The 22,366-nt window shown below is 39.7% G+C and overlaps 1 protein-coding gene across 2 annotated transcripts in view; it reads left to right on the forward strand.

Moving 5' to 3' along the window:
- The first annotated feature begins 699 nt into the window (after nucleotides 1-699).
- The window catches only part of LOC138852512 (zinc finger X-chromosomal protein-like), a 33,452-nt gene continuing 11,785 nt past the window's right edge, over nucleotides 700-22,366 (forward strand). Inside the window, exons 1-2 of one of the 2 annotated variants that reach the window (XM_070083766.1) lie at nucleotides 700-982; nucleotides 3,626-3,812. In XM_070083766.1, coding sequence (XP_069939867.1) covers nucleotides 3,648-3,812 — 165 coding nt within the window. In that variant the 5' untranslated portion in view covers nucleotides 700-982; nucleotides 3,626-3,647. Of the gene's footprint in view, nucleotides 3,813-22,366 lie in introns of both variants that reach the window. The other variant, XM_070083765.1, reaches the window with a different exon arrangement.

A 22,366-nucleotide genomic window follows, 5' to 3' on the forward strand; every position in this document is an offset into this window, starting at 1 on the left:
ACCTTAAAATATTAGTAGTCTTAATGTAGGGTGAGGGGTGAGTAAACAAGATTAAATGAATAAATGAAAGAGAGAGAGAGAGAGTGAGTGTAGAAGGTTCGCAAGTTTTTTAAACAAACTAGTTGTTGTTGTTGTTACCAGCCCATACGCTAATGGTTTTTGTTCACTCTGTCAAGTAACTGGAAAAATATCTCATATTTATGTTAATTTATATGTTTATATGTTACATAGCGTGTTTATTATATAATTTTGAATAAAAGAATAGATGGATTAAGCAAAAGAAGTTGGCACTGGATGCTCACGTGACAGCAACATCGAGTCCTGCTGCTTACAGAAGTGTTGCCAGTGTACCTTTTTTTCTGTTTTTCATATTATTTTATATCATTTTTATGTTCTTTTAATTACAATTTACAGTAGTTCTTGTCATTTCATAATCAATCTTTGTTCTGACACTGGTATTAGGTACTGAAATTGTACTCAAATTGTCACAAAGAAACTGACAGGTGGACATTTACACCTGTCTTGGCCATTTATTATTGTCTCGGAATATATACAAAGTACAAGTATTTACAGGTCCCAGCAATGTTTTGGATATGTGGAAGTATATAATAATAATGAGGAGGAGGAGAAGGAAGAGGAAGAGAAGGAGGAGGAGGAGGAGATGGAGATGGAGGAGGAGGAGGAGAAGAATGCGTAATAATGATAATAGTATTGATAAGTTCCCTTGAAGCATGGAAAACAAGGTCCATCCCTGACAGTGACCTGATAAGATGGGAGAACATTTGATAAAAGCTGACGTTTGATGAGCATATGCAAGGGTGCAGTGATAACACTTGATAAGGTAAGATTAGAGGTGACATTTGATGAGCATCGGCCCTCGCTTTGTTTTCACTGGCACACAAACATGACTGTCAATCTGTCTAGCTCTCTGTCTCAGAGCCACAAGACTGCGTCATCACGTTTACTCACATCTTCAAGCAGGGTATAGCACTTTGTCTGGATTTTTTGGGTTATCCTAGGTAATTTACACTATGTAAACTTTTATTTATGTGTACCTGTGAGACAGAGACAGATTGAAAGAGATAGACAGAGACAGATAGACAGAGATAGAGACAGAGATAGACATAGACAGAGACAGACAAATGGAGCCAGACCGCCCGCAGCCGGCCAGCCACATAGCTGGCCAGCCACACAGCTGGCCAGCCAGTCAGCCAGCCTGCTGAACAAGTATTAGGTTCCTGAATTGTTTGTCTTTACTTAGGGCATAGGTTATAGCCCATGTTGCACATGGGTTATTATCAAGGTTTTTTTTTTATATTTCCTCGACCACTTATGGCCACTAAACTCGGGGTCAACATCACTTTCCTCTTAAAATGGGAGAGTTGATGCTACATGAAATCAGTGAATCCCAGGTGATTGCCATGCTGTTTGCTCTAGCTGGTGCTCATTTGAACTGGTGCTCCCACAGGTACTAAGTGGTCCCAGATTTTTTTTAATGCAGTGCACACTGAGTGTTATGACCCATTTTTTGCTGGCAAGGCATCTCAGGTCAATCGTACCATATTTGAAGGCAGGAAAAATAAAATGTTTATATACGTTTTGGGGCACTAGCAGTAAGAACATATATATACATTTGGACCGTTTACGGGTTAAAGCAGTTGGGTTCATATATTATTCATTCTAGAGTGTATATCAGGTTTTTATGGTATTTATGTTGTTTATTATGTCATATTAGATGAATTGTGAAAGATAAATAAGCCATAGAGCTTATATTAGTGTCATATTGAAGATGTGACAACTCTGCTTTGTGTGTAATACCTGTTGGTTCATGAGCGGCTCTCTGAGACAGAGAGACAAGCAGACAGAAAGACAGATGCACAGGTACACAGAAAGACAGACACACACAGGAAGACATAAAGACAGATAAGCAGACAGACAGACAGACACAGATAGACAGATACAGACAGATTCAGAGACATGTACAGACACAGATACAGACAGACAGATATACAGGCAGACAGATACAGACAGGTTTATGTGCAACAGTGAAAACAAATAAAGAAAGTTCGAGAGTAAGAGCCTTTCTTGCCTTCTTGCCACATTCTCCAGTGTAAGATTCAGACTTTCTCTTAGGGGCCATGGTGAAATTTACTGTCTGGTTAGTACAGTTAATACAGCATGATGCTGCTGATAGGGCAGGGTAACTCAAATTGATGCTGCCTGCATGGTGCGTTGCCACCGCGAGTATCATCAAATATTGTACAGTGGTATGCATCAGCCGGCCCAGCCCAGCTGCCAGATGTACGGTCGTAAGTCGAGTGGATGTATGTCGAGCAGGTCATAAGTCCGATGGTAGGTGTACCAACATTGAAAGGGTTAACATGGTTTAGGCCTCCCTGTCACCTCTTGCAATTAATCTTTCAGTTCTTCCTTTTCACCTCCTTTCCCTTCATACTGTAAACATAATGTACAAGTACTGTGATGTCTTTCTAATGTAATAGTAAGTGTAGGACATAAATGATGCCCTCTGAGTCTTCAGGTAATGTTCCTTCTGGGCTAGTATTTATTAGGTAAATATAGCCGTGGAGAAGCATACAACTATTGGGGTCATACAGAACCTGAAGAATGGAAGGTAATCAGGATTGATCCAAGGGAGGAGGAGAAATGGCAGCTCCTTAGCTTAAGATCCTTTCATTAGCATTAATGCACTACCCTTACTGGGTTATTTCATGAAAGTTCCTGATAGTTTACAGTTTATAATACTTTGTGATCCCCAACTTTTGAAATTGTTTCTGCTGAAACTAGTTGACTTCTGTTAGTAGCTCTTCATTTCAGAGTTGTGTAGATTTATTAGTGATATAAGTATAGAATTCCTTGCTACTTAACTGTCCTGGATTTTTTAACATTAAGCCTACACCAGTTATCAAAAGTCGGCCCTCAGGAATGTAACCTGAATTTACAGGCAATTTACAGGCTGCAGAAACACAAGTGGCATGTCTCAGTACTTGGGGATCTTTAGCCAGGTAAAACTTTGATTTGAATTATGATAGCCTGAGGTATCAGTGACAGTCTTTGTGTAAACTAGTCATCAAAAAATTCTCAGTACGGCATACATTATCAACCATTATACAAGTACATGTACGACATATATAGATATGCTCATTATGCTACTTTTAAGGTGAGATTGTTTTCTGTATTTTCAGTAATTGTTTTTATGCCATTCAGACTATGCTATGTACAGAGCAGGAAACTTTTTATTTCTCACATATTTAATGTGAATCTTATTTTTATCTTAATGTATAGTGTAAGTTGTTATAAGTAACCAGGAAAGTTTAGTTTTAGCACCAGCTCTTATTCTAGATGGGAAACTTCAGCTTCACATTGCATCATTCCTCCATCATTTGCTGTAACACATGGTAGAACAGTACAGTAATTACAAATTATTAGTTACAGAAGGAAACCAATTAATATGTCAGTGTTTGTATGAAACATTTAGTAAGCCTTTTATTGTTGTGTTGCATCCTAAAAAGAAATCTGAACTTGTAGAATATTTGATATAAGGAAAGGCCAGATGTACCGGAATATGGAATATGCAGGTGGCTGAAGCGTGTCTTCTCGTCGGCAGGGGCCACAGGGAGGCGGAGGCGATGGCAGCGATGGTGGCAGTGCAGCAGGGAGAGCCACTGTACAGTGCCCCATATGTGGACGTCAGTTTCAAGGCACCAAGCGAAACTACCTACTCAACCGACACTTTCAGATCCATACTGGGGAGAAGCCTTATCAGTGTCCACATTGCTCACACCGCGCAAATCGTAAGAGTAATCTAAAAATGCACATTGAGTCCCGTCATGGGTCTCAAGTTACATTTTATAGCAGGACTCAAACCCCAGAACTCAACCTGTCGCAAGATTCATCTCTTGGATTTTTAACCGAGTCCATTGCTGGCTCCCAAGAATCACCATCGCCTCAGGAGCAGAACCCAAATTCTTATGAGAAGTCAGTCCAGATTCCCAGACAGCAGGAGTCAAACCGTGGTCAGAGACTTTCCAAAATGACAAGTGATCATGATTCTGGGGGAAGAGATTTACAACTTAGAAGTCATCAGAAGATTGACTACTGTGATACCATTGCCAATCAGCCACATGAGTCTGCTCATGAGCCACAGGAATCTACCTTCAGCCCTTTTTCAGACTTTTTGAATGTTCGTCAAGAGTCTCTTAACAGAGACCAGTCAGGCTCGGTCGCTGGATGCGAACAGACTGGATATGGCCACCAATAAAACAAATTTCTTTTTACAAAATATCAATAAGTGTGATTTGAATAAACACAGTTTGTATATGTCAGGTTAGAATTTGTCAGGTGATAGATTCTTTGAGTACATCTATAGAAGCTGCTATGGCTGTTAGTTCAACAGTACCGATTAACTTAATCTAACTTGAACTTGACATACTCAGTGGCTATTAATATGTAGTCTAACCTAACCTGATCTAGCCAGTATACAGTGGTCCCTTGAGTTATGATGGTCTTAAATTATGATAATTTTGAGTTATGATTTACCTTCTTAGAGGAATTTAATGTTGAGCTGGGATGAAAAGTTTGAGATATGATACATGTATGGTGGTTGGCACTCATGGGTAGGTCTCAGCCAAGAGGGAAGACAGGGTGATTGAAAGGGGGGGGTGAGGGAGAGTGGAAGGGAGGAGGACAGGCAGAGGGAGGGTGGGAGACTGTACATATATCAGATGCAGGAGGCAGGAGACTGAAAAAAAAAAAAAAAAGAGTGCAAATATTAAGTGTTAGGTGTACATATATTTACCAATCTCTGTCTTCCCTGCCTTTATCTACCCTGCTTTGCTCTACCTTGCCTTGCCCTGCCATGGCCTGCCCTGCCCTGCCCTGCCCTGCCCTGCCCTGCCCTGCCCTGCCCTGCCTTGCCCTGCCCTGCCTGCCTTGTTGCACTGCACTCCCTGGCTGTCTTACCCGGCTTGCCTTGCCCTGCCCTGCCCTACTCTACATGCCTTATTGCCCTTCATTCCCCGCCTGCCATGCCCTGCCTGCCTGCTCAGCCCTGTCATGCTCTGCCTGCCTGCTCAGCCCTGTCATGCCCTGCCTGCTTTATCTTGCCCTACCTCACTGGCCTGTTCTGTCTGCTGTGGTGTGCCTGTCCTGCTTCTCCTGCCAACTCTGGCCTACCTGCACTTCCCAACACCACCAACTCTTCAAGTCCAAGTACAGTAGGCCCCCACTTATACAGCAGGTTAGGTTCCAGGCTACTGCTGGAAAGTGGACATCGCAGGAAAGCAGAATGCCATTTTTTCCACTTTTAAATGCATATAAATGACAGATAACAAGTTTACACTAACATATATTAAGTTAGCAATAGAACTATCCATTAAAAACAATAAAAAGTAAAATACACACACAGTACACTCATTATCTACCTCAAAATATTTGTAGTCTTAATTTCGGGCAAAAGACGAGTAGCATTTATTGTAAGAAATCATGTGTGGTAGGTATGGTAGCCCACCTGGCCACCCCAGTCACTCATAATATACTACGACATTTAAAGTGCCCTAGAGCGATAAAATGCATATACAGTATGCTCATTACTTACATTAAAATATTTGTAGCCTTAATGTAGGGTGACAGGTGAGTAAGCAAGATAAAAATGAAAAAACAAGAGAGAACGAGCAAAACAGAGGACAGATCCACAGAGTATGCAAACAAATGGACGAATGTGTCTGGTTATGGTTCATACACATTCATATAAACACCTTACATTGTCTTCACAGTGGTACAGTAGAATAAATAAAGACCAACACTCCCATTCTCATGCAACACACCATTTTTAAAGTGAAGGATGATATTATTATATATATACAGTGGAACCTCAAAAATCGAATGTATCACATATCGAACATTTCGAAAATAGGACCATTTTTTCAGACAAACTGTGTCCCTATTATCGAACGCGCCCCTATTTTCGGACCGCCGGGTACGGGACCTGTCTGCCGCCCGCTCTGTCTGCATCCCCGTGCAGGTGCCGTGAGCAGTCTAGCTTTGTTTATGCTTAAGTGAACACTAACCTGCGCTCTCATTCACACATTTTACGATTATTTCGTTGTGTTTTGTGCTTGTGGGACTGTGAAATAAGCTACCATGGGTCCAAAGAAACTTGCTAGTGGTGCCCCTGTGGTAAAGAAAGTGAGAAACACCATAGATGTGAAGAAGGAAATAATACAGAAGTATGAGAGTGGTGTGAGACTTGTTGAGCTTGCCAGGATGTATGGGAAAAACAAGTCGACCATCGGTTCTATCCTGTCAAAGAAAGAACAAATCAAGGAAGCTGATGTTGCAAAAGGTGTTAATATAGGGAGTGGATGAGGTGCCTTCTTCAAAGATTAAGGAGATTTGTGCCAAGTGGAATGATGTCCAAATGTTTGTGCAGAAGTACCACCCTGGGCAAGCTGAAACAAGCCATCTTTGCAACAAGTTCAGTGACAGAACCAGGTCCCATTTTAGGGAAATGTTAAAGAGGCACCAGAAACAAAGGACTGTGGACAGTTATTTTGTGAGACAGGGGTCCGGTGACTCTCAAGCTGGTCCTAGTGGCATTAAAAGACAGAGAAGGGAAGTAACCCCAGAGAGGGCTTTACCTGAAGTCCTCATGGAGGGGGATTCTCCTTCCAAACACTAACCCCAACTCCCTCTCTCCTCCTCCCTATCTTCCAGATGCCATAACCAATCTTCAATAAAGGTAAGTAAAAATGTTATTTTATATGTATTACTGGTGGCCTGGTGGTTAACGCTCTCGCTTCACACGGTGAGGGCCTGGGTTCGATTCCCAGCCAGAGTAGAAACATTGGACGTGTTTCTTTCCACCTGTTGTCTATGTTCCCCATCAGTAAAATGGGTACCTGGGTGTTAGTCGACTGGTGTGGGTCGCGTCCTGGGACACTGACCTAAGGAGGCCTGGTCACAGACCGGGCCGCGTGGGCGTTGACCCCCGGAACTCTCTCCAGATAAACTCCAGATACATAATTAAAAACTATAGTATTTGTTGTATGTAAAACTGTAATTAATCTCTTTAAAATATATTTTTTGTGTGAATATTTTTGGGTTTCTGGAACGGATTAATTGTATTTCCATTATTTCTTATGGGAAATATTGCTTCGAATTTCAGACTTTCCGAATTTAGAACTAGCTCCTGGAACGGATTAAGTTCGATTTTTGAGGTTCCACTGTATATATGTACATATATATATATATATATATATATATATATATATATATATATATATATATATATATATATATATATATATATATATATATATATGTATATGTATATATGTATATATATATATATATATATATATATTATATATATATATATATATATATATATATATAATGTATATATATATATATATATATTAACACACTAAACCCACAAGGGTCATGAATAGCTATAGATAGAGTGAAGGCATGCAAAAGGAATATTTTTCTACAGTTATCCCCCAGTAACTGGTGTTTGATTAGAGAAAACGTAATTCTTCCAACACTCCTACAAGCCGCATTTATGTCAATTTTTATACTGTGGGTGTATGTATCATGTGTATGTGTTATGTAGTGTATTTCTTATATAATTCTGAAAGAAATATCGTAGATGGAATAATGGAAATATTTATATTAACCTAATATACAACATTTATGCACCAAAGTCACAGAGAATGTAAACAAACCAGGTGGGGCATGCCGTATTAGAAAGACAGGGAAAGTCGTATAGTGAGTTTTTGTCATAATTTGAGATGTCCATATTAATAGAATGCCATAAGGCAAAACACCATAAAGCAGGCCCCTACTGTGCAATAAAAGTTGCACTACTGGGGTCTTGGAATGCATTAGCATAAAACCATGTATTTTCAGGTTCGGGTTACAATAGTTGTGAGTTACAACACATCTTCTGAAATGGATTAATATCATAAGTCATAGGACTACTGTATAAGTCATGAATTGCTATTCCATTTGCTGCTTGTTGGCTACATATTAATAGCTTTGAGGGCCATTGCCTTTATGGTTCTGTCAGGTTATTTGTGCTGGCAGCATGGAGTACAGTGTAAACACCACAGCCTGGCTGATCAGGAGCTGCTTAGGGAAACTTGTCAAGTTCCTTCTTAAAAAGAGGTTTGACATAAGGTTTACTATACTTTGGTTTGGTTAGGTTGTAACTGTCATACAGATAGCCAGGGTCATCCAACTGGCAGAGTGAAGCTACAGCTTCTGCTGGTAAAGTCATGCAGGCCATCAAATTAAAACACTTGCCTGATAAATGCTTTGTCTTGTTTCTTGCTCAATATTCTAAGGAAATCCTTAAGCTCGTTTGAAAAGGCTAATAGTTCAGCCATTAAGGTTATTTTGCCTTTATGGTTTTAGGTATAAAATAAATTGTGTATTAAGGTTAGTTCAGACAAAAACAATTTTTCTTATACTGTCCGGTATATAAACTGTATTGAAAATTTTAGAAAAAACTTTGTTACACAGGAATGTTGGTGGTTTCATCTTTTTTTTTTTTTTTTTTTTTAGTTTGGAGATAGATAGTGTGTTGCACCTGTGTTTCAAGCTCTTATGCATATTTATCTCTAATCTTAGTCTGCAGTGTATTAATAAATTTGCATCCACATTCTTTTATTTATTTATTTTTTTTTGCCTTAAGAAATACATTTTTTCCATCCATGGGTTGTGAGTTACTGTTTGTTATCTTTATAACAGCCATCATCACTGATTTGTGATAACTGTCCTATGCTCACTCACCCGTGATCGCTGACCTGTGCTCACTCACTTGTAATAACTGACCTGTGCTCTCACATGTGATAACTGACCTGTGCTCACTTACCTGTGCTAACTCACCTGTGCTCACTCACCTGTGCTCATTCACCTGTGCTCACTCACCAGTGATAACTGGCCTGTGCTCACTCACTTGTGCTCACTCACCTGTGCTCACTTACCTGTGCTTACTCACCTGTGCTCACTCACTTGTGCTCACTCACCTGTGCTCACTTACCTGTGCTCACTTACCTGTGCTTACTTGTGCTCACTAACCTCTGTGTACCGATATATCGAGACCACAAGACGGGAGAAGCTTTCAGTAAAAAAATAATTTTTGCTTCAGTAGTTATAACAAACATTAGTGTGATTTAACATCAAACCCAGGTAACATAAGTTATTATTACTGTGACCTTAGAGAAGATCACTTAGCTGCAGTGTATATCTTATTGTATGTGTATGTTAAATGTGCTACAACACTGTTATACATGTGCCACAACACTGTTATAAATGTGCCACAACACTTATACAAAACTTGTTACAACATTTATACAAGACTTCCTACAACACTTGTACAAGACTTGCTACAGCACTCTTATACAAAATGTGCTACAACACTTACACAAGACTTGCTACAACACTGTCATTCCAGACTTGCTACAACACTGTTATACAAGACTTGCTACAACACTGCTATGCAAGACTTGTTGCAACACTGTCTTATACAAGACTTGTTGCAACACTGTCTTATAAAAGACTTGTTGCAACACTGTCTTATACAATACTTGTTGCAACACTGTCTTATACAAGACTTGTTGCAACACTGTCTTATACAAGACTTGCTACAACACTGTCTTATACAAGACTTGCTACAACACTGTCTTATACAAGACTTGCTACAACACTGTCTTATACAAGACTTGCTACAACACTGTCTTATACAAGCCAACTGCAACACTGTCTTATACAAGACTTGTTGCAACACTGTCTTATACAAGACTTGTTGCAACACTGTCTTATACAAGATTTGCTGCAACTCTGTCTTATACAAGACTTGTTGCAACACTGTCTTATACAAGCCAACTGCAACAGTCTTATACAAGACTTGTTGCAACACTGTCTTATACAAGACTTGCTACAACACTGTCTTATACAAGACTTGCTACAACACTGTCTTATACAAGACTTGCTGCAACACTGTCTTATACAAGACTTGTTGCAACTCTGTCTTATACAAGACTTGCTGCAACACTTAAGTGTTGATTGTCGCTTGTAAGATACCACATAAGTGTTGATTGCCATTTGTAAGGTGCCACATAAGTGTTGGCTGCCACTTGTAAGATGCCACATAAGTGTTGACTGTCACTTGTAAGGAGCCACATAAGTGTTGACTGTCACCTCTAAGGAGCCACGTAAGTGTTGGCTGCCACTTGTAAGATGCCACATAAGTGTTTGCTGCCACTTTTAAGGAGCCACATAAGTATTGGCTGCCACTTTAAAGAAGGTTCAGACTATTATTGGAGTGCTTAGAAACTTAGCCATTTTTTTAAGTGTATATATTTTTTCCATGAAATAGCTTGAGTAGGTCTCATCCAAACATCCTATACTAATTTAATGGCAAATTCATCTCATGAAGTGGATGATACAATTTGAATTTATTTTGTGTAAGTGAAAATTTTGCAGTGGCAGTATTCTGCTCAATAACTAGAGAATGGCTTTCTGGTGCACTTTAAACTCTTAACACTGGCTTGTTTTTTTCAAAAGAAGGTTCTCATTGATTTTAGGATGTATAAGTCTTGATTTCCCAGTTTTTTTAAAATATGTGGGCTTCATTCAATAATTAAAAATTCTCTTCATATTGGCTTGAAGCCTTAAATGTTGGTTTTCCTTACAAATTGGCACTAAGTGCCGATTTGTAAGATAAACCAGTTAATTCTAATTTGTTAATTCTGCAGATTTTCATGGAATAAGTTGTAAATGACTTCTCAGCTTAACCCTTAAACTGTCTAAACATAGATCTACATTCACTCGCCCAGCACTCCGAATATTTTGAAAAAAAACAAAAAAAACAAAACTTTTTTTTACATTAACCCTTTCAGGGTCCAGATGCCAAATTTTAACCCTTTCAGGGTCCGTGCCATAGATCTACGGCTTTACATTCAGGGTCCAAACCGCTGATCTTCGCCAAAATTCTAACGGCGTCAAATTTAGCGCGAAAACGCTGGTAGGCCTACATGTGAGAGAACGGGTCTGTGGTGTGTGTGCGCCGTAAACAAAAATTCTAGGTGCCCACATAGCATTGTGGGAATGTCGGCTCAGTTACCTTTGTTCACCATGCCTCGTCGCAAGGCAGCTCTCACTCCAAGGAAAATTGGGACTCTCCTCTTCCTATCTGATAGTTCTGACTCTGATGGAAGTGGAAATGAAGACAAATTCTTTGGCTTTGATCAGTTAGTGACCGAAAGGAATGACCAGGATATCGATAATAGTGCAGAAAACCCTGACAATCCTCAACCTTATACCTCTGGTGTGGGCACTCCTCAATCATGGTCAGTTGTACCTCATCGCAAGAGAAAACTAATATTTTCGCGTGGCCAGGCCTCTGACTTCAGTAATGATGATGATAGTGACGTGGATTGTGATTTTATTGCTCTTGACAATCATTCGAGTAGTGATAGTGAGGAAACACATTTACCAGTGAAGCGTCGGTATATACGCCGCCGCATGCGCTCGGGTAGTGTTCCCTATGCAGTGCCCAGGGGACGGAGTACATCCCGGAGTACATCCCATGGCCCAACACCAGGAATAGACAGTGAAAATGAGGATGATGTGGCTACACTTGGCATGGATAGACCACAGGCATCAGTAGGTGGTTGTAGTGGTGATGGTGGTGCAAGAATGGTATATAATACCGACAAGATGAAATTAATACACATGTGCAACATGTGTCTTAATTTCTTCACAGTGGTGATGGTAGTGCCATGGCCATGCGTGACTCACCAGCCCAGGCTGGTACCCACGCTGCTGACTCCTCAGTTCAAGGACAAAGCAGAGTGTCAGCCACCAGCCCACCACAGCCACAACTACCAGCACAACCAGCCTATGATGTCCAGTATCCACCAGCAAACTGTATCTGGGATTGGCAGCAAAATCCCAATTTTGTTCCCAAACCCCACCACTTTGATGACTCTCAAAGTGGAATTCTACCTACTTATCCCCTTGCAACCACTGCCAATGAACTGGAATTCTTTCAACTATTCTTTGACCAGCCCTTGATGGAAACTATTGTCAGGGAAAGTAACAAGTATTTTGAGTACACCATGGCAAATACGATGATATCACCACAGTCAAGACTACACCGGTGGAAAGAGACAATTGTTGCAGAAATGTATTTGCTTTTTGCAACAATAATGCTTATGCCTCATGTTTATAAGCATAATATAAAAGCATACTGGTCCACAGATCGGCTAATTTCTACCCCGGTCTTCAGTGAAATCATCCCAGTGAACAGGTTTATCTTACTCTTACGTATGTTGCACTTCTCTGACAAAACCAGGCCTGACAGAAGTGACAGGTTATATAAGATTAGAAATGTTTTCATGTATCTCAAACAAAAGTTCAGCATATACTTTTATCCATTCAAGAATCTTGTACTTGACGAATCTTTGATTTTGTTCAAAGGTAGACTATCATTCAAACAGTATATACCGATCAAGAGGAAATGCTTTGGTATAAAACTGTTTGTACTCTGTGACTGTGACAGTGGCCTGGTATTGGATATTGTTGTATACACGGGAAGTAAAACATTGAAAGATACCAGGATGTTATTGGGTATCTCAGGTGACATAGTGAGAAGCATGATGGCACCTTATCTTGGTAAGGGGCATACATTATATACCGATAACTGGTACACAAGCCCTTTACTCAGTGATTTCTTGCGAGTGAACAAGACAGATGTGTGTGGCACAGTGCGTTCTAATCGTAAACATATGCCCATGTTCAATGCAGGCACTCGTGGTGATGAGGTGCAGGTGTTTACTGACAATGACATCATGGCATTACGGTGGCATGACAAACGAGATGTCACCTTGTTGCCAACCATTCACCGTAACGAAATGCAAGACAGTGGCAAAGTTGATAGAATGACTAATGAACATATTTGAAAACCAGTGACAGTGATTGATTATACACAAAACATGCGCTTGGTTGACAAATGTTGATTGTATTCATAAGAGTAACAAGTGGTATATGAAACTTTTCTTCCATCTCATGGACATTTCAATGCTCAGTGCATATAATATGTACTAAGTGAAGACTGGCAACAGGCCACCATATGGTGAATTTTGTTTGTCTGTTGTCAGACAACTCATAATGAAATACCAGGTATACCTTTGATATACCTTTGAAGAATTTTGAGAGTATATCTACTCTCTGAGCCTGGCCATGGGCCAGGCTCATCTGGTGCTTGCCTGGTCAAACAGGCTGTTGCTGCTGGAGGCCCGCTGCCCCACATATCCATACAGCCTGGTTGATCTGGCACCTGGTGAAGATACTTGTCTAGTTTCCTCTTGAAGGCTTCAACACTTGTTCCAGCAGTGTTTCTGATATCTTCTGGTAAGATGTTGAAAAGTCTGGGACCCTGGATGTTGATACAGTGTTCCCTTATTGTCCCCACCGCACCCCTGCTCCTCACTGGGTTTATTTTACACTTCCTCCCATACTTCTCACTCCAGTATGTTGTTATGGCAGTGTGCAGATTTGGGACCAAGCCCTCGAGTACCTTCCAGGTATATATTATCATGTACCTCTGTCTCCTCCACTCCAATGAGTACATGTTCAAAACTTGCAGGCATTCCCAGTAGTTTAGGTGCTCTACTGGCTCAGTGTGAGCCGTAAACGACCTCTGTATTTGTTCCAGCTCCGATATCTCTCCTGCCCTGAACGGGGCCGTCAGCACTGAACAATATTCTAAGTGAGGGAGCACTAGCGATTTGAAGAGTGTCACCATCGGCATTATTTCCCTTGTTTTGAAAGTTCTCAATACCCACCCAGTCATTTTCCTGGCTGTCGTGATCTTTGTCTTGTTATGATCTTTAACCCTTTGACTGTCGAAAGGCCCAATCCTGAAGTGTCTCCTGGTGTCGCAAAATATTCGAAAAAAAAAAAAAAATTTTTCTTATGAAAATGTTAAGATTATTTTTCTGATTGTTTTAGTCACAAAAAAAAAAAATTCCCATCAGTACTTACCGAGATATAGAGTCCTGAAGTTGGCTAAAATTGATCTGCGAGCGGCAACAGCAGCGACTGCCGCTCACCCAGTAAACTTTGATTTACTTGTATTCGATGGTTTCTTGTTTTTTTCACTATTTTATTTTTTCACATAACTTTTGTGGCCTGTGAGACCAAATTATTGTGCACTGTTCAAATATACACTCGTTGAATGTAACACAATTATAGCAAAAACACTCGTATCATTATAATGTTGCTAAAACTTGTTTACACAAACAAACAATGTAAACAAATGTTTATTACCATTGTTCTATAATATATATACATATGTACAATTACTGGACACTTTTCTAGAACTGCTGCAGCTTGTGGAATTCTTTGAAACATGGGTATAAGCACAATGGTGTCTTACACTCCTCACACATAAAACGAGTGTCTCTGTGTTTTTGTGGGCGCTTTGTGGTATGTCCACAGACAAAACACCTCTTCTGAGCATTTTTCTTGGCAGTAGTAGCAGGCAGTGGTATGGGGTAGTGATCACCAGGCCTCAGACGAGAGGACGTGTTGATAATTTCGTGGGCGCTGGTCTATTGCAAGTGTTGTTCCTTGGTACTTGAATATTATTTGTCTGATGACTGACAAACAAAATTCACCATATTTGGGTTTCTTCTTGGTCTTCAACTTATACATATTATAAGTATTCAGCATGGAAATGTCAAGAAGATGGAAAAACAGTTTTATGTACTCTTGCGAACACAGTCAGCAAACCCAATCTACATGTCACATTTGTCCACTAAGCGCATAATGAGGTTTTAATCCATCACAGCTGCAGGTTTTACAATGGGTTCATTGGTCTCTCTATTCTACTTGCCAGTGTCTACTATTTCGTGTCGGTGAACTGATGTCAGCAGTGTGACATCACGTTTGTCATGCCACCGAAATGCCATGATGTCATTGGCAGCAAACACCTGCACCTCACCTCTACGACTGCCAGCATCGAACCTAGGCATATGTTTACGATTTCCACACACTGTGCCACACACATCTGTCATGTTCACTCGCAAGAAATCACTGAGTATAGGGCTTGTGTACCAGTTGTCAGTATATAAAATATGCCCCTTACCAAGATATGGCTCCATCATTGTTCTAACCACATCACCAGAGATACCCAGTAACTTTCTGGTATCTTCCATTCTTTTACCGCCAGTGCACACAATTATATCCAAAACCAGACCAGTTTTGCAATCACACAGAACAAATAACTTTATACCAAAGCGTTTCCTCTTGCTTGGTATATACTGCTTGAATGAGAGTCTTCCTTTGAACAAAATCAAAGACTCATCAATAACAAGCTTCCTGAAGGGATAAAAATACATACAGCACTTTTGTTTCAGGTACATAAACACACGTCTGATCTTATATAACCTGTCGCTTCGGTCAGGCCTGGTTTTGTCTGAAAAGTGTAACATACGTAACAGTAACACAAATCTATTCACTGGTATAATGTCACTGAAAGCAGGGGTTGAAATCAGGCGGTCTGTCGCCCAGTATGTGTTGACACTATGGTTATACACATGTGGCATAAGCATTATTGTGGCAAAGAACAGATACATCTCTGCCACAGTTGTGTCCTTCCACTGGTGTAGGCATGATCTTGGTGACAGAATAGTGTTTGCCATGGTGTACTCATAGTATGTATTGCTTTCCCTGACAATAATGTCCATCAGGGGTTCATCGAAGAACAACTGAAAGCATTCCAGTTCAGTGGGATTGTTCCCAAGTGTACATGATGGCCGTATTCCACTTTGTCCTCCATCAAAGTCATGGGGATTGGGAACAAACTCGTCATCTTGCTGCCAATCCCAGATGCGGTCAGCTGGTGCGTTCTGGATATTGTAATGTGGTTGTGGTTGTGGGAGTGTGGGGTCGGGTGAGGCTGGTTGTAGTTGTGCAGAGTCAGCAGCGCGGGTAGTAGCGTGGCCTGCTGCTGGTGTCACATGACTCATGCCACCATCACTATCACCACCACCGCCTGCTGCCTCACTTGCATCATTGATACCCATCGTAACAATATCGTCATCTTCACTATCAGGACGTGGTGTAGGGCCACGGGATGTGCTCCGAGATGTACTCCTTCCTCTTGGAAGAGCATATGGTACACTACCAAACCGCATGCGACGTCGTATATACTTCTGCTTCACTGGGGAATATTCACCCTGTCACAACTAGAACTGCTTTCAATAACCTTGAAATCACTATCACTATCACTTGCACTGCTCACATCTGAGTCTTGTACACGGGCAAATAGTTTCCTCTTTCGTCCTGGTACAGGTGAACATGAACGAGCCGGCCCAGCACCAGAGGTGGAAGGTTGTGGGTCATCTGGGTTTTCATCACTAATTATGTTATCCTGGGTAATTTTTTCGGTCACACCCGCTTCAAAACCAGGGAATTCACTTTCACTGACACTATCATCACTGTTTGAGCTATCACTTGGGAACAAAAGACCTCCAATCCGCCGAGGAGTGAGGAACTTCTTACCGCGAGGCATGGTGAAAATGGACTACCAAGATGGCGTTCCCACAATGCACCACTGAGTCCCAGATTTTTTTCACAGGGTGCACACCGACCACTGAGACCCATTCTCTCTCATGTAGTCCTACCAGCCCTCTCCCGCTTGATTTGAAGCCGCTAGAATTTATGCGTATAGATACGTCAAACACAGTATCTCCCATGACGTATATATACGACCGCGACAGTCAAAGGGTTAAAAGACCATAACAAAACCATCCTCGAACTCCTCAGGATATATCCAAGCATTTGAGGAGGGAAGGTGATCACTTCATAATACAGCTTCCTGCAACTAAGAAGAAATTTGCTCAGAAGAGATGTGCTGTCTGTGCACAAGCAAAACGACAGCAACAAAGACGCAAAGACACTCGGTTTATGTGCAAGGAATGTAAGGTAGCTCTGTGCATATTGCCTTGTTTCAAGGAGTTCCAAAAGCTGCAGCAGTTCTAAAAACATGTCCAGTGATTGTACATATGTAAATATATGATAGAACATTAGTATTACACAAGATTTGTGCATGTTTATTGTAATAAACGAAAGTGGTAAACAATAATATGATAATAACTTCAGTGCGGTTATTGTGTTCAATACAGTGAGTTTATATATATACAGTATTGGTCTCTCAGGCCCCAAATGTTAGTAGGAAAAGAAAAAAATTTGAAAAGAAAAGAAAAAATTATAAAAAACGTTAAATAAAGTAATGAGCGTTTGTGGAGATGATCGATGTTGCCGCTACTCGGTCATTTTGGGTCAACTTCTCGGCACTGTATCTTGGTAAGTACTGATCAGAATTTTTTTTTTATTACCTGCACAAAAATATACTCTTGAATTCTGTAAGAAAAAAATAATTTTTTTTTTTTTTTTTTTTTTTTTTTCAAAATTTCTTGGACACTGGGGCACCCCTTCCGATTTTGGCCTTGGACCCTGAAAGGGTTCGCCCTTTGAGAGTCGCCAGGCCCTCTCAAAGACTTGTTCCCAGGGTAAAAAAAACTAAAAAAAAAAAAAAAAAAAAAAATATTTTTTTCTCGTGAAAAGATAGAGAATCTATTCCCGATCATAATGACACCAAAAGTATGAAATTTGATGGAAAACTTGCGGAATTATGCTCTCGCGAAGTTAGCGGTCTCGACGATGTTTACGCATTGGCGATTTTGCCAACTTTGAGCCCTATTTTCAGCCAATTCCAGTGTACTAGTCGACAAAAATCATAACTATTTCGCTAGAACTCCGTTTTTTCTATCAAATGAGCACAAGAAACCACCCATTTACCGATTTCAACTATCCAATAAAGTGGTCAGAATTTAGCAATTTTGCCAATTTCACACAAATTTCAAAAGATGCCAATTTCCAAATAGGGTCCAGGATAAACAAGAAAGACATTCCTGGCGCTAAAATAACATTTCCTCTGTTCATTAGTCACGTCCCCAGGCCCCTCTTACATTTCTTTTGCTTTCCACTTTGATTTTTTATTCTCACAAAAAAAATAAGATTTACTGTTATGCAGACTGCTGCATTAGTGTGGAAATGATATAAATAATATCGGCGCACTTGTGAAAGAATATTAGACTCACCAGTTGACGTGTATTGGACGCTTAGCATGATTTGTTTACTTTTGAACTTTGGTAAAAATCGAACATTTTTTTTACTTTGAGCTCAATTTCAAGGTACTTTTCATTGTAAAACCAGTCAACATCTTCTCAATTTCTGTAATATGTCTTCCATTCTATACAATGAGACCAAGAAAATTAGAATACAACAATAAATACCATATGAAAATGCAGTGCAAAGTCGCTGTTTTAATCCAAAAACACGGTCAAAGATTTTTTTTTTTCTCATTACGCACTGTGTGCTGCCAGGTTTTTTTTATACTACGCACACTGACCACATAGACCCATTCTTTCATATGTAGGCCTACCAGCTTTCTCTTGCTAGATTTGAGGGCACTAGAATTTGTGCATACTAGTATGTCAAAAACCCTGGCTTGTAAGCCATACTAGTACGGCCGAAACCCTGAAAGGGTTAAAGTGCACACCAGTGTCCAAGAATTTTCAAAAAATAATTTTGTTATTTTTTCTTAAGAAATGGTAAAGAATCTTCTTCTGAAGGTAATAAATCAAAAAGTACGAAATTTGATGGAAATTTTACGAAATTATGCTCTTGCGAATTTTAATGTGCCAGCGATATTTACACATCGACGATTTTGCCAACTTTAACTCCCATTTTAGGACAATTACCTTATTCCAGTCAATCAAATTCTTAACTATTTCACTAGTATTACTTCTATTCTATCGATTGAGCACAAGAAATTGCCAACTCAGTTGTTTCAACTACAAAATAAAGTGATTGGAAATTGGTAATTTGACCAATTTAATGCAAAGTTCAAAATATTCCTATTTCAAAATAGGGTCCAGAATAAACAATGCAGGCATTCTTGGCACTAAACTAACATTTCCTCTGTTCATTAGTTATGTTTTCAGGCTTTACAAATGAATTCCATTTTGATTTTTAATTCATATAATGAATTTTTATTCAAATCAAAACATAGAAGAGTTACTGTCATGCAATATAGTAATAATTACATAAATAATATCAGCACATTTGTGAACGCATATTAGACCCACCAGCTGGCGTTTATTAGACGTGCGAGGTCATTTGTTTACTCTTGAACATCGGCAAAAATTTAACATTTACACTCCTTTGAGCTCTGTTTCAAGCCAATTTCAATACTAGAACCAATCAAAATCATCTCTATTTCTGTAATATACCTTCCATTCTATCAAATGAGACCAAGAAATCGCAAATACAACTGTAAAAAATATAGGAAAAACACTGCAAATCTGCTGTTTTAATCAAAAATTACGGTCTCAGTTTTTTTTCTTTCATTATGCACTTTGTGCTGCAGGATTTGTTTTATGTGGTGCACACATACCACATAGATGTATTCTCTCATATCTAGGCCCAAATTTACCCCTCACAGCTTATCGGAGTGAGCTGAGCTCATGGCGTTGATCTACCTTTTGGACCCTCAACGTAAAGCCGTAGATCTACAGCAAGGACTCTGAAAGGGTTAAAGAGGGCAGTTTTCTGTGTGTTATAAGACGAAAAAAAAAAAATTTAAGACCAGTACTTACTGAGATATAAGACCATGAAGTTGGCACTGGATGCTCACCTGACGGCAACATCGAGTCCTGCCACTTGCAGAGGTGTTGCCGATATACCTTTTTTTCTCATTTTTATTTTAATTTATATAATTTTTATATTCTAATGCAGGTTGGCCATCACTAATCCAGCAATCAGTTATCTCGTTCCATCAGTAATCCAGCACTAATTTCTGCTAGCATAATTTCAAATTTCATCATTATACTGACTCAGAAATTGTGCAGATGATGTAAATCCACAGCAGCAAGCCAGTGAAGGAGAAAGCAGTGATAAAAATGTGGAAGATGTAGCAGAGTCTCTGTTGATAGGTTAATTAAGTGTATTCTAACTTAACCACTCTGTAATCTGGCACACTACAAGTCCCAATGATGCCGGATTAGTGATGGCCGACCTGTAATTACAATTTATAATAGTTATTGTGATTTCATAGCCAATCTTTGTTCTGACACTAATAATAGGTACTGAAATAATATTCAAATAGTCACAATCACACCGACAGGTGAACATTTTCACCTGCCTTTGCCATTTATTATTGTCTAGAAGTATATACAAAGTATTTATAGGTCTCAGCAATGTTTTAGACATGCTGAAGTATATATGAAACTCCTTGAATCATGGTGTTTATGACAAGTGTCACTAAAATGCTGACAGGGTAAGCAGTGGTTTGACACTTGATGATCGTGCACTGCTGCAGGGAACCCCTGGCTTTATTTGTTTTCACTGTTAACACACAAACATGTTTGTCTATCTGTCTAGCTCTGCTTATCTGTCTTTCTGTCTGCCTGTGTGTGTGTGTGTCTTTCTGTCTGCTTGCCTCTCTATCTCAGGGAGTGGCTCGTATACCTGTTGGTTTACGAGCCTCTCCCTGATTCCTGAGCAAGTGAAAATGCATATTACTTGTGCCATGCTTATTGTGCCTTATATCTACAAGCACTGTATAGCACTTTGCCTGGAATTTTTGAGTTATCCTTGGCAATTTACACTGTATAATAACTGTACTGATATATACCTGTGAGAGACAGAGACAGACAGAGATATAGACAGACAGGGTTATAGGCAGATAGACAGAGACAGATACAGACAAAGAGACAGCCAAAGTTAGTTAGCCAGCCACCCAGTTAGCCGGGCCACACAGCCAGCCAGCCATGCCAAATACGTATGACATTATGGCAGCATGACACTACCACTGGTATCAGAAATGAAAGGATGTTGCACAAATATTGCATATGCATTATTATCTTTTTTTTTTTATATTTCCTCAACCACTTGTGGCTACATCCATCTCAAAGCCACTAAACTATGGGTCAACATCACTTTCCTCTTCAAAGGGGAGTGTTAATATGACATGATATCAGTGAATCCCTGGTGTTTGCCATGCTATTTGCTCTAGCTGGTGCTCAGTTGAACTGGTGCTCCCAGATTTTTTTTAACCCTTTGAGGGTCGACAGGCCCTCTCCGAAACTCGTTCTCAGGGTCGGCCAAATTTAAAAAAAAAAAAAATTATTTTCCCTTATGAAAAGATAGAGAATCTTTTTCCGATCATAAGGACACCAAAAGTTTGAAATTTGATGGAAAACTTACGGAATTATGCTTTCGCAAAGTTAGCGGTCTCGGCGATTTTTGTGCATCGGCGATTTTGCCCACTTTGAGCCCCATTTTCGGCCAATTCCACTGTACTAGTCGACAAAAAACATGAATATTTCGCTAGAACTCCATTTTTTCTATCGAATGGGTGCAAGAAACCACCCATTTATGAAATTCAACTATCCAGAACAGTGGTCAGAATTTAGCAATTTTGCCAATTTCACACAAATTTCAGAAGATGCCAATTTCCGAATAGGGTCCAGAATAAACAAGAAAGACATTCCTGGCACTAAAATGACATTTCCTCTGGTCATTAGTCACGTCTCAAGGCCCCTCTTATATTCTTTCGCTATTCACTTTGAATTTTTATTCTCACAAAAAATATAAGATTTACTGTTATGCAGACTACTGCATTAGTGTAAAAAATGGTATAAATATTATTGGTGCACTTGTAAAAGAATATTAGACTCACCAGTTGACGTGTATTGCACGCCTGGCACGATTTGTTTACTTTTGAAATTTGGTAAAAATCGAACATTTCTGTTACTTTGAGCTCAATTTCAAGGTACCTTTCATTGTAAAACCAGTCAAAATCATCTCAATTTCTGTAATATGTCTTCCATTCTATAAAATGAGACCAAGAAAACTAGAATACAATAATAAATACCATACGAAAATACAGTGCAAAGTCGCTGTTTTATTCCAAAAAAATTGTCAAAGTTTTTTTTTTCTCATTATGCACTGTGTGCTGCAGGATTTTTTTTAGACTGTGCACACTGACCACATAGACCCATTCTTTCATATGAAGGCCTACCAGCTTTCTCCCACTAGATTTGAGGGCGCTAGAATTTAGGCATACTAGTACGTCAAAAACCCTGGGTCGTAAGCCGTACTAGTACGTCCGAAACCCTCAAAGGGTTAATACTGTGCACACCGAGTGCTAAGACCCATTCTATACTGACCAGGCATCTCAGGCCAAATTTGGAGGCAGGAAAAA

The sequence above is a fragment of the Cherax quadricarinatus genome, chromosome 10 (genome assembly GCF_038502225.1).
Source record: "Cherax quadricarinatus isolate ZL_2023a chromosome 10, ASM3850222v1, whole genome shotgun sequence".
NCBI lineage: Eukaryota > Metazoa > Arthropoda > Malacostraca > Decapoda > Parastacidae > Cherax > Cherax quadricarinatus.